At 41.3% G+C, this 13570-nt stretch overlaps 1 protein-coding gene across 3 annotated transcripts in view; it reads right to left on the reverse strand.

The window, feature by feature from the left end:
* The window catches only part of SPRED2 (sprouty related EVH1 domain containing 2), a 113417-nt gene that overhangs the window by 41873 nt on the left and 57974 nt on the right, over positions 1-13570 (reverse strand). The window contains exon 1 of one of the 3 annotated variants that reach the window (XM_045077916.1): positions 10186-10485. The exons of the other annotated variants lie outside the window; for them this stretch is intronic. Within the exon in view, the coding sequence (XP_044933851.1) occupies positions 10186-10202 (17 nt within the window). The 5' untranslated portion in view covers positions 10203-10485. Of the gene's footprint in view, positions 1-10185; positions 10486-13570 lie in introns of those variants that run through there. 3 annotated transcript variants of the gene reach the window in all.

Here is a 13570-nt window from a genome sequence, read left to right on the forward strand (position 1 = left end):
CTTCCTCCTCTCTCTCTGCCTGCCTCTCTGCCTACTTGTGATCTCTCTCTGTCAGGTAAATAAATAAAATCTTAAAAAAAAAAAAAAAAAGATGAGAGAGAAAACTTATAGAGCTACATGATTCTAAATGGAGATCAACACTAAACCTAGAAGATGCTGATAATGGTACTAAAAAGTCAGCTTCTCAAGCAGTCCAGGTCACATTTCCCATTTTTAACCCGCCACTCTCCCACTGTCCACCTTAAAGCAAACCATGGTGAAAAAGTCAGGAAATTACTTTACCAAACTATGTTAATACGAAATTCTAAATCTACAAAATCCTTTACAAACCAGTCCTTAATAAAACCTACTCTCACACGAAGACCCACAAAGAAGAAAGTAAGTCCACATGTTGAGCCGGCAACAGGTTGACTAGATTTTAAGAGCCTCCGCGCTTTTGTTCCCGACCCATCTAGTAGACACCGAAGCCTTTCAGATGGCAGGAATCACCAATTCATTTGTTCCCTTTCCTTCAGGTTTCCGCCATCTCCTTCAACAGAGATGAAAAGCTTAACACACAAAGAAACAAAACAAAGCACTTGCAAGGCATCTGTTCTCACTGAAGAATTCTGGACCTCTTCCTTTCTCAGGTAGAGATCGGGATAGAGGTGGGGCCTGCAGGTGGAGTTTAGGTCTCCAATCAGGACTAGTGAAGGGCCACACAAACTAGTTAGATATACATTTCTTATTTATTTATTTGACACAGAGAGAGATCACAAGTAGGCTGAGGCAGGCAGAGAGAGAGAGAGAGACTGCTGAGCAGAGAGCCTGATGTAGGGCTCCATCCCAGGACGCTGGGATCATGACCTAAGCCGAAGGCAGAGGCTTTAACCCACTGAGCCACCCAGGTGCCCCTAGATATACATTTCTATGTCAGAAAAAAAAATTGTAGAAACCATCTACTCTAGACCCCTTGCTTAGAAAATCTGTAGTCCAGACAGGAGAAGGGAATTGTTCTAGGTCACTGGCATTAGAGGCAGATAAAAGACTAAGATTGGTAAACAGACCACACCCCTACCCCATTTTTTTTTTTTTTTAAAAAGGTTCCTATGTTGTAGCTCATGTTTCCCATATTTAACCTAGGTGATCGAGAGGATATAAATTATTCTCATCGGTCTCTTCAAGTTTAAAGTATAGGCAACTGATTGTCAAAGGACTTGTAAGGAGAAATGAGGAGGTAGCACCAAGAGCCACGTGAACAAAATGGCAGAGCTAGGGGGAGGGGTCGGGAAGCCCTACTCAACCCTTCCAGCAGTAGAGGCAATCTTCACTCTCAGATCAGGTAGTACAGCTAGTTTCCTAAGTCAGCAGACATGACCTCTACTGCACTTCTCCTCCTTCCTCTTGGCTGAGACACCCCCGACTCAGCTTCTTCGTATGTAAAACAAGAGGTAGGGTCCAGTGACCTTTGAGGTCTCTTTTCAACTTTGGTCCCTCTTTTAATTTTGTGTAAAAAAGAAAAAGGGGGGGGGGCTTAAAGTCCTTCAGCTGTGCCAGAGGGCTTAGCAAACTTAAGCCATCCAAATACTCTACAAAAGCAGATGAGAAAACTTGCAGCAGTAAAATGCAACTGAAAACATTTTGACTTGGGGGAGAAAATAAAACCCTAGAAACTACAAAGACCCGAAGCCACAACAAACTAACAGGTCTGTTCTCTTGGTACAAGTATCATTATGCAATTTTAAGGTTCTGAGGAGCAAAACAAGTCTATCAAAGCATTTCTAAAAAACAAGAAAACAATGAAAATTGAGTTTTAATAAGTTTCTTAAGATCTTTGAATCAAACAGTCACAATGTAGCCATCTAGCTGGGTTTACCCGGCCACAAATGTAAGATTCCCTTTAGCCACATGGAAGCAAATCTCTAAGACACATCTATAGACCAAATGCAGGCAAAGAGGAGAATAGTTCATCCTATGTGCTTTAATCAACTGACTCAAGAGCAACACTCCAATACCAGCTTTTCATTACCTTCAGAGAGAAAGGAAAAAAAAAAAGTTAGGAAAAGGTAAGGAAGCAACCACCTTACTTCAAAATGGGGAGAGACATACACTATAGACCTTTGTTTACAGCAACTCTAAACAGGTTCAGGCTCCTTCGATGTCACCAATGACATTCTGGTCTACAAGTTTTCTTGTAAATCAGTTTTTTGAAACTGGAATGTATTTTTCCCACAGGAAAAAACAAAACATGAAATGCTGAGCATCAGGATTCCACTCCACAAAAGCCTAATCAAGCCCTAAAATACCTGAATCACAGTTATATTCCCAAATGGTTTTGACAGCTCACCAAGTCTCCTTAACAGAAGCCTGGAGGCCCACCTGCAGCGGGAACACCCAGTCCTACTCACTCAGCTCTGGCTAAGAGTGTTCCCCTCTGACGTGGGGTGGGGGTAAAGGGGTAGGCAAGGAGGAATCCCTAAACTTCTGATCTAGGTTTCATCTGGGACCCCTGGACTTTGACCTAAAAAGGGCCAACTGGATGGTCACCTGCTAGTTAGGCTGAGAAATCTTTTCACCTAAACAGCAAACACACAAACCAAAAAGCAGGCCTACTTAGGGGAACCAAACTCACAAGGACTGAGGAAAACACAAATTTAACATCGCTATCAGCTTCAGTGCTATAGTTTAGTAGGAGTTCCAAATTAAGTGTCACTGAGGAATCTGTTCTTTCCCTCTATGGTGGCCGGTGGCCGTGATTGTTGGTGAACAATCAAGAAGGACAAAACTAGCTTCGGCCTCACAGGATAATCCCCCCGCAGCAGATTCTTGACTAGTCCTTCACCACAACAGAGATAGGATTTGACCTACAAGGGCAATTTCCTTCCGAGTTATGACAAAACAGTCATCCACTCAGCACATGTGCTTCTAGGAAGTTACTCTCCTGCCGGAAGAGAACACGGCAGTAAGGAGAATGTGCAGGCCAACTTGCCACTACTCTGGCTCACAGTTTTACACAATATTCTTAGAATATTATTTCATCTATGGGAGAGTATTCATTCTGGTTTCACTTCAAAACGAACTTCCAGGGAACTCTAGGGCTATCCCCACATGGCAAAGTCTCCCAGCTTGTGGAAGGACTGAAGTAGTTTCATTTGGAGACTCATGACCTTCACAGGTGACTGAGACCCCTGGAGGCTTTGCTGACCATCACAGACGTGCTTGCCCCAGGGAGCCCAAGCAGGTGGTAGGTCACGCATTCAGTGGCAGCTAACGACCACTGCTTGAGGCAGGGCAACCGAGAGGCCACAGCCAACCACCCAGAAAGCTTCACTGACACGGTGGCAGTCTGGAGGCCAAACAGATGTAATTACACTACCTTGAAGTCATGCTGTCACTGTTGGCTGCCATTTAATACTGGAAGGAAGAAAAGGGCCCCCTGTCTTCACATCATTGAAGAGGAACTCCCCATGGCTCATTTCATTCACCAGTGTGCTTGTGCCACTTCCCAAGACTAAAGTCACCTCTAGGAAAGTCACAATCCCTGCAGGCACTGTGGCTACACTATCCCAGACCAAAAATTGCCACCTACCCAGCAATTTCCCACAGCGAGTAACCTGGCATACGGAAACTCGTGTGTGGACTGAAAAGGCTGGGTAAACATAAAGTGACATGACACAATGACACCTTTTCTGATGTGTTTGCATATAGAAGATTAACAATTCTTGAAAATCAATTCCTGTCTCAAAAGGCAATTAATTTCACATCTATGTTCACTGCAGCATTACTCACAACAGCCAAGAGGCAAAAGCAACCTAAATATCTATCAAGGTAAGAGTGGATAAAGAAAATGTAGTATATATACAGACAGTATTTTTCAGATTAAAAAAAAGAGAGAAATCCTGTCATTTGCTATGATATGGTTGAACTGTGAGGACATTATACTAAGTGAAATAAGCCAGTCACAAATTTCAAATACTGTGTGATTCCACTTTTTAAAGTAGTCCAATTCATACAAACAGAAGTAGAATGGCGACAGTGAAGGTCTAAGATGAGGGGGAAATGGAGAGTTGTTTAATGGCTATAGTTTTAGTTTTGCAAGATGAAGTTCTGAAGATCAGTTGTACAACAATGTATAATGAACACAAATGTACCACATACTCAAAAATGGCCAAGATAGTCTATTTTTCCTATTTATCTGGCCATCATTAATTAAAAACAAAACAAAACAACAAATATGAAAAACAAAAGAGGATACTTGAAATAAACGGACTCAAGAAGGATCCCAGGGGCGCCTGGGTAGCTCAGTGGGTTAAGGCCTCTGCTGTCTGCTCGGGTCGTGGATCTGGGATTGAGCCCTGCATCGGGTTCTCTGCTCAGCGGGGAGCCTTGCTTCTCTCTCTCCCTTTGCCTACTTGTGATCTCTGTCAAATAAATAAATAAATAAATAAAATCAATCTTTAAAAAAAAAAAAAAAAAAAAGGATCCCAGATGAAGAAATTTGGGCTTTGGCTAAGGAAGTTTCCATAGTCTTTAAGAAATAAACATTTGGGACGCCTGCGTGGCTCAGTTGGTTAATAACGCAGTTGCCTTCGGCTCAGGTCATGATCCCAGAGTCCTGGGATCGAGTCCCACATCGGGCTCCTTGCTCAGCAGGAGCCTGCTTCTCCCTCTGCCTGCCATTCTGTCTGCCTGTGCTCGCTCTCTCCCCCGCACTCTGATAAATAAATAAAATCTTTAAAAAAAAAAAAAAAAAAAGAAAGAAAGAAACATTGGCACTTAAAAAAACCAAAACAAGGGGTGCCTGGGTGGCTCAGTGGGTTGAAGCCTCTGTCTTCGGCTTGGGTCATGATCCCAGGGTTCTGGGATGGAGCCCTGAATCAGGTTCTCTGCTCAGCAAGGAGCCTTTTTCCTCTTCTCTCTCTGCCTACTTGTGATCTCTGTCTGTCGAATAAATAAATAACTCCCCTTCAACGCCAAAAATCTTTAAAAAAAAAAAACAAAACCACCAGGGGCACCTGGCTGGCTCAGTCAGTACAAAACGAGACTCTCTCTCTCTCTTTTTTTTTTAATTTGTTTATTTGACAGAGATCACAAGTAGGCAGAGAGGGAAGCAGAGAGAGAGGAGGAAGCAGGCTCCCCGCTGAGCAGGTAGCCCGATGCGGGGCTCGATCCTAGGACCCTGGGATTATGACCTGAGCCAAAGGCAGAGGCTTTAACCCACTGAGCTACCCAGGCGCCCCAAAACGAGACTCTTGATATCAGGGTTGTAAGCGTACCCCATGTTGGGTATAGAGATTATTGAAAAATAAAATCTTTAAAACAAAACAAAATCAACAAAATCCCCCCTCCATTATCAAGTCAACATATGTCCATTGTGCAAAATATACATCATGAGCAGCCTTTAAGCTATGAAATATTCTTCTACACTATGAGGAACTAAGAACAAATTTGTAAGACCTTCACAAAGTAACTATAAAAGGAAGATCTTGTGCCTCAAATATAAATGTAAATGTGGCCTATGCTTTGTTCTTTTGGATACAAGGCAAATCACATATATGAAAAACACAAACATTTCCTTTGTAATTGGTTTTACTGAGATAAAAACAGTTCTTCTTACAAAATCACATCAAAGGACAGAAGAAAGTTAAATATAATGGACTTTTCCCTAATTGTTAGCTCTAACAAATTCCCCTCCCTCATCCTTAACTGATTATATTCGAATAGAAGGCTTATGATGTTTACAAAAGTTACAGAATCCCTAAAAAATATTTATGATTAGTCCCTTTTTACTAACCTTCTAAGATTATTAAAACACATGCACACAATCACAAAGATTTTCTAACAGTTCCATTTCTTCAACATGAGGGTTAGTGATGTTTTTTAATATTTCTCAAAGCAGGAAAAAAGGGGCTGTTTTATTTTTCTTTGGAACAAGTTCCTGCCAGATTTTGCACACTGCAGTTCTTTGGCGATGTGATGAGAACACATGCCCACCCACAGGCACTAATTTTGCTCTTCACCCTTCCCAAGCAGCCTTTATGACACATGCTGTCTGCGCTCCATTTCATGGAATTCAAGAGGCCCAGTCAAACAGCAGGCCTCGTGGGGCTAGAGCAAGGGCAGGCAACCCCTCTCTTTCACTGGATGGGTACAAGGCACATGTGTTTAAAAGAAAACCACAAAAAAAAAAACCCCAAACCCAGGCTGGACATCTCCAATGTGAAAAATCTTTGCAACAGCATGAATTAGCACTGAAAACTGAAAGTCACCTCTTGGGTTGAAATCTGCAAAGAGATAGTATCTTGTTGCAGTTTCTTGCATACTAAGCGCTATGAAGACGACGTAGCTAACTCCCCATGCTGCTCCTAGAGTGTGAGGCAAGGAAGGTAGAGTTGTCATGTAAGCCAAATGCTCTTTCAGGAAGGGCTGAAGTGCCAGTCTCGTTCTCAAGCATTCACTTTCTCTATGGTGATCATTAATTACAAAGAAATGTCGGCGATTAAGAATCTGACTGGGAAGGGGTATGGCTTCCATAATTGTCCCACATATACCCTAAAGACAATCTGAGCACAGATGTCACTGCAAACAAGCCATCAGCAAATTTATATCTGGAAGAATGCTCAGGACTAAGAAAAGTTGATGCTGGTTTGATAAGAAAATGGTCATTCACCCCATTTAAGCGTCCTTAAAAGTGGGGTTTATGTACTAAGAAGGCTGCTCTGTGCTTGTCTCTGGCATTTTTGAGCTACAACAAGAAAGCTGTTATTTCCAGATAATGACGTAAGATCTACCTACAAGTACTATTAATCCCACCCACTATGTAGGCAGGATGTCCTCCCTATAACCTCAGGCATAAGGAGGACAGTTTAACTGCAGAACAGTGGGAAGTAGACAAGAGGAAATGGACAGGCCCAGCTCTCCCCTTGGGGGGCTACAGTTATTGCCAGTCATTCACAGATCATCCACCTGTACAGCATGAAAACATTATAAACTCACGAAACAGATGTCTCTAAATACAAGTAAGTGTTTTTAAAATGCCGATTATCTATAGCGATTTTATTTATGTATTTACGTATTTTTAGTAATCTCTACACCCAACATGGGGCTCAAACTCATGTCACTGATATTAAGGGTCCCAGGCTCTTCTGACTGAGCCAGCCAGGTGCCCCAGTCTATGGTGATTTTAAATAAACAAACAATGTTTTTATTAACTGGTTCCTGAATTCAGTATAGCTTTGAGTCATTAAAGTATAATTTTATTTATTTATTTATTTATTTATTTTTTAAGATTTTCTTTATTTATTTGACAGAGAGAGCTCACAAGTAGGCAGAGAGGCAGGCAGAGAGAGAGGAAGGGAAGCAGGCTCTCTACAGAGCAGAGAGCCCAATGTGGGGCTTGATCCCAGGACCTTGGGATCATGTCCTGAGCCGAAGGCAGAGGCTTTAACCCACTGAGCCACCCAGGCACCCCTAAAGTATAATTTTAATAGATGCTGAAGTGGGCAGGGGTCTTCAACTCTCAAAGATAAGGAAAAAATGTCCTTGATGTATACTAATCTGCTCCAATTCAATAAAATCTCAATGCTCTAAGTTTTGAGGATTCAAATGCTCTCCCCGACTGCCACTCTCCTCAAGGAGGAAAATCAACCAATCAATCAATCCTTCGTCTGAGGTTGTCAGTCCACTTGGCTTCAAAAACATGGCCTCCAAAACTATTAAAGGTATTTTTTTTAGTAGGGCAGTTCTTTCTCGATAGCCATCCAAGAAGTGTTAGATTCCGAAGAACCAAGAGGGAATAGCTAAAAGGTGCTTCTACACAGAGCAATTAGTGGCTCCAGATTATAGACTCCAGTAAATCTATGAATAAAAGAAAACCCGGGAGGAATCTACCACCAATAACGATGAATCCCCACTTAAGAGGGAATGAGAGCAAGAACAGGGCTGGGCCCACATAACAAGCATTTTTTAATTTACCACCATCCAGCACATAGCTCTGAACACAGGCTGCATCTCACTCAATACCTACTGATCACTTCTAAGTTGAACGATAACGATATCCTTGGTACCGGCCCATGGCTCTGTATTCCTTTTCCCTCAAAAGGGAAAGAAGGATCTGAAAACCATGTGGTCACTCGGGACCAACAGCACATGGTGCTCAACAGCACAGGGGCCTCTGAGAGCCTCCGAGAGCGGCGGCCACAAGCCTAGGGGTGACTGTCATTGCCAAATCACAGTCATCAAGGAGCTCTGAGTGGGTAAAAAAACCAAAGCTGAATGAAATCTACACTGCCCTAAAATGATCTGGACAGGACTTGAGTGTCAACTACGCAGAGCACAGGGAAAGCAAGACAATGCCAATTCACCGAGAATTTTAGACCAAATGTTTTTATACACCTGCCTGTAACCACTTTCTGGAGTTATTAAGGGGAAAAAATGATAAAGTGGAACCCAAGATTCCAGTGAAATCAGAGCAAATGAGCTATTCTGTCTTTAGTTCATATATTTAGGTCCCATGATTTTTCTGGTAACTTTTGACCAAGAGAAACTTGAACCAATGGTGCCCACCAAACCAGCAAGAGAACCTCATCTATTAAAGAATCACAAATTCAGGCTTTAGTTCAAGCCAACATTTTTAAAGCAGCCTTTCTTCTACAACTTAAAAAAAAAAAAGTTAATGAGAAGGAATAAAAAGGCTTACTTTGAATCTGAAGTATTTTTTAATACCACCAAATGCTATTATTAAATATGTACTATATATGCATGTATACACATACACATATAAAAATAAGCACTACAGATGTGGGCAGGAAAATTCTTAGCAAAACCCCCACATATTTCAAATACTGTTCTTCTTCATTATTGTCCTCTACCATAATTAGCATGTTACAGCATAACAGGTGGCTTTCATTTATAGAATGCAAAATTAATGAAATTTGGAGATGGTCCTGTCTTCAAAAACAAACTGGCCATTCTAAAAAAAGTGTACCTCTTAATCTACAGAAGAGAAACAAAACAAACTCTCTTCATGCTGCTTTTCCCTATTATCTGAATTTCTGAATGTAAATAGGTAAATTTGATACACTTAGGGACAGTTTAGAATACACGTCCCTCAAAGAAAACAAGTCATTATTATGGGCTTTACAAGAAAGGGGAAGAGAAACAAAGACTGCCTACATTTCCAGCTCGGTAAGCCTAGATCTGTTTAATGCTTTCTGAGTGATAACAGCATTTACCCGCATCGATGGACTGTTACACAAATGTTCAGTCTTAGGCAAATTTGTGGGTAGTTGTGTTATAGGTCTCGACCCATTCTGGACAGACAGACTAGAAAAGCATAAATAGTACTACTATAAACTAACTATAGCATCTGTCCCTAACAAGTAGGACACAAGAAGTATTTTTTAAAAATATGAGGAGATACCGAATGGACTGTCAACACAAAGAGGAATGTTTAATATACTCAAATAAACAAGATCTGTGCCTTCACAAGTCAGGCATTGTTTAAATTTAGTAAGTGAAGAAAGAGAGGTCAGACAGGCGACACAGCTTCCCAATTATGCAGAACAATCCTTCAGATCATGTGAAAGCTATAATTAAATGTTGTTACTAAACCCCCACTACCCTTTCTCCCACCTAGAAAAGTTAATGCATGAATTTAGTATGAACAAATTATGATTTGCAAAAATTAGACACAGTTACTCAGTACAGGGTTAAAGCTTTCTTGCATTAAGTTGTGTATCTTGGAGGTAAGAAAAATCACAATATTGAAAATAAATCCAACATAATAAATACAATTGTTACTATTAGACTGTATCTGTTAGCTCACCTCTGCTTGCTCTTTCTTTCATTCATTCATTTATTAAAGTTTTGAGCTATCCACCCAAAAGAAACACCACCTCTGCAAAAGCTGTTTCCTAGGCAGCCTTTTAAACTCAGGGCTTAATAAAAGGGATGAATTTACCTGAATACCTAAGGAGAAATCTGTTTGCAGAGAGGGAGAGGAGTGGAAAAGACCTCTGTCCTTTCAAGGAACAGTGGTAACCTATCTGTCCTTGCATGTGAGCACAGGCACACACACTTCAGCGTTCAGTGCCTTCCAATTAGAATATTTTTGTTTCCTCCCTTAAAAAACTGTCACATTATCAGAAAGGTTAGGCAGAAGAGAACAAGGAGAAAATAAAGTTCACGTAAACAGTAAGCACATACCTGCTGGGTGATGCCATTTCCTCTACATTGTGGAGCCTGAGTGCTGGGTATTAGCATTATTGCTACTATAAAGCTTCCGATAAAAATGGATGGTCTCTTGCGGACCTGAGAACCAGCTGGCTGCTTGAAGAGTGGTTCCCCCCATATATGATTCAGTCTCCTTGACAAATATACTGCATCGTATTGGATGAGTCATCGGAGGGTTAGTCCGCATTTTATAGGCCTGTTGTGTCATTACTCACATTCAACATCCTGCTTCTCAAAAGTGGAAGTTGGAAGCATGACAGCTGACAGATGCCTTTTCCAATTAAAATATTGTTTAAAAAAAAATTCCTGTAAGTTCTGATTATCAATCATTGATGATACTACGAAATGCCCAGGAAGCAAATGGCATAGCTCGATACCTGAGATTCCAAGCCAGGAACCACAACTGCAATTTGCTTACCCGCCCGCATCTCCAATCCCAATAACCTGGTTCAGAGCTGAAAGCAAGGACCACCCCCTACTCCCGGCCACAAACTCTTTTAAGAAATCAGTGAATCAGTATAGGCACGGATACTGTCAATTCTTAGGTTTTAAGGGAACCTAGCTGCAGGAGCTTTGTAAAAACTACACATCAAAATTTGGGTCCTGGTTAATTCTGTCAAGTTCGGAGAGCGGCACTGTACTCAGAAAATGTCTACTCAGAGAAAGTATGTTAGGGATGAAATGATGTGCTGCTAACTAGGATCTGTTATGAATATTTTACCAAAGGTGGGGGGAGGGTAAGGAAATGTGGTAAAATCTTGATCACTGTGCAGTAAGTAATATGGGGATTGGCTGTATTAGTCTCTCTTCTTTTGAGTATCTAAAGATTTTAATGATAAAATGTTTTTAAAAATTAAAAAAAAATTTTTTCCCCAGTCCCTACAGTCTAGTTTGTACCCGAACAAGGCACTTTTCTAGTTAGGTATGGGCTTATCCTACGTGCACACAGTGCAACCCAGTCACCATGGGTGTGGGAACTTCCAGCTTGAAGGTATGGCACACGTGTCCAAAGGCCACCATGAGGGCTGCATCCACCCAGTGAACAAACGCCTCCTGCTCTCTCCTCCCAAGACTATCTGATGTTCTTCGTGTTTCCTTTGCGGACACAGGCCCCAGCCTCATTTGTGAGCTCAATGTTGACATTAGAAGGGAGAGGTTACTATTTCCAGCTTCCTTATATGGTTTTGGAAACACTCCATGAGAGGTTACGTAAGTCACATCCATCGTCCCCTTACACCAATACATCTCTTTGTAAGGTGGCAGTGTTTGCTCGACTCCCTTAACCATCTGAGGGAAGAAGAGAGCTTTGATTTCATGCCTGGAAAAAACCCAGATATGGAAGCTCCAATGTATGTTAAACAAAACCACTACTGAAACTAGATGTTGTTGAAAAAAATCGTCCTTGTTGATATGTTCTGAAAGTGTGACAAGTCACCGCAGGACACTTAAAGTACAGACATTCTATGAAAAGCCTGGGACCTCTGGACTGCTCCCTTTCTTTCCAAAACTAAAGGACAGGAGGGTGTGTCAGGTCAAGGCTCCCACTTCAGCTAGTAGTCAAGGCCAATCCTCAAAGAACACTGCCCAAGCAGATGGAAAGCATGCAGCAAAGGGTTGTTAAATCCCCACACAATGTCAAGAGAGAGCCTCATGAATCCAAACTGGTCAGGACTGTGTGTAGGCTTGAGCCGAAGCCTTCTGTGGTTCTGACAAGTTCTTTCCTCATAAAGACTTCTAACTATAGGTTTATCAAAATGTCCCCTTGCAACTTAAGGAAAACCTTTCATACACCTGCAAAGCAATGATTTGTCTTAATGCAACAGGCAGAAATGGGGGGAATCATAAATTTCTAGTCTTACATGAGTTTCTTCTGCAAGTATCTTCAAGAAATAAGTATAAAGTTCATTAAAGAATGTATAACTCAAATTTAATTAAGAATATAAAAGTAGGGGTGCCTGGGTGGCTCAGTGGGTTAAAGCCTCTGCCTTCAGCTCAGGTCATGATCCCAGGGTCCTGGGATGGAGCCCTGTATCGGGCTCTCTGCTCAGCAGTGAGCCTTCTTCCTCCCTCTCTCTCTCTGCCTGCCTCTCAGCCTATTTGTGATCTCTGTCTGTCAAATAAATAAATAAAATCTTAAAAAAAAATTATATATATATAAAAAGTAGAGGTGCCTGGGTGGCTCAGTCGGTTAAGTATCTGCTTTTAGCTCAAGTCAAGATCCCAGGGTCCTGGGATCGAGTTCTATATCAGGCTCCTTGCTCAGCAGAGAGCCTTCTTCTCCCTCTCCCTTTCCCTGCAGCTCCCCCTGCTTGTGCTCTCTTTCTCTGACAAGTAAATAAATAAAATTTTAAAAAATATATAAAAGTAATGGCAGTAATACACAGAGAATGAGAATATGGAAATTATGGTAAAATGTTAACAAATGGGGAACTGGATATAGAAGAATCCTTCAGAGGCACCTGGGTGGCTCAGTCAGACTCCTGGTTTTGACTCAGGTCATGATCTCAGGGTTGTCAGATCAAGCCCTGTGTTGGGCTCTACGCTCAGCACAGTCTGCTCAAGATTCTCGCCCTCTCCCTCTGCCCCTCCCCATGCATGCACTTGTGCATCCGTTCTCTCTCTCATAAATAAATAAATAAATAAATAAATAAATAAATAAAATCTTAAACAAAAAACTTTCCCATCTAGTAGAGGTAACAAATAAAAGAGAGTCCTTTCACGTTATTCTTATAACTTATCAATGACGATGAAATACTTAAACACACAAAACAAAGAAAATACATACCCCCCCTTTTTAAAAGATCTATTTCAGAGTTAGTGACCACCATAGTTGTTGCGGCTGTCACCTCACCCATTTAAAAAAAAAAAAAAAAAAAAAAAAAAACTTGGACCATAAAGGAAATTTACCAAAATGCCAACATTAGGTAAGGACTCTGGGTTAAGATTAAGGATGATCTTTATAAACAATTTTATAAGACAATCCCAAAACAAAACAACCAAACAAACATTTTGGGAAACTATATCCTCGAGAATACTGTTTGTTTAGTCTTGCATTTCATAAGTTTATCTGACCACAGGAACCTCCTCCCCCGTTACCATCCCTACAAGCAGAAGAAAGCATTTTGGGAAACACTGCTGTAGGAGGGATATGAATTTTCCCCCTGATCTTTACTCTTTAGTTTCCTTCAGAACACACCTTACTTACTGTAACAACAAAAGGCATCCAAACCTGATTTCTGCCAGCTTTAATGAACATTTCTACTCGGTAGAAAAGAAATGACCACCACTGCTCAGCAAGCAACTTGAGGCACGTGCTATCCAGTCTCCCCTGACCACCTCAGACCGGCACACCATTGGG

The sequence above is a fragment of the Mustela putorius genome, unplaced genomic scaffold (assembly GCF_011764305.1).
Source record: "Mustela putorius furo isolate JIRA1106 unplaced genomic scaffold, ASM1176430v1.1 tig00000224_pilon_pilon_pilon, whole genome shotgun sequence".
NCBI classification, from domain to species: domain Eukaryota; kingdom Metazoa; phylum Chordata; class Mammalia; order Carnivora; family Mustelidae; genus Mustela; species Mustela putorius.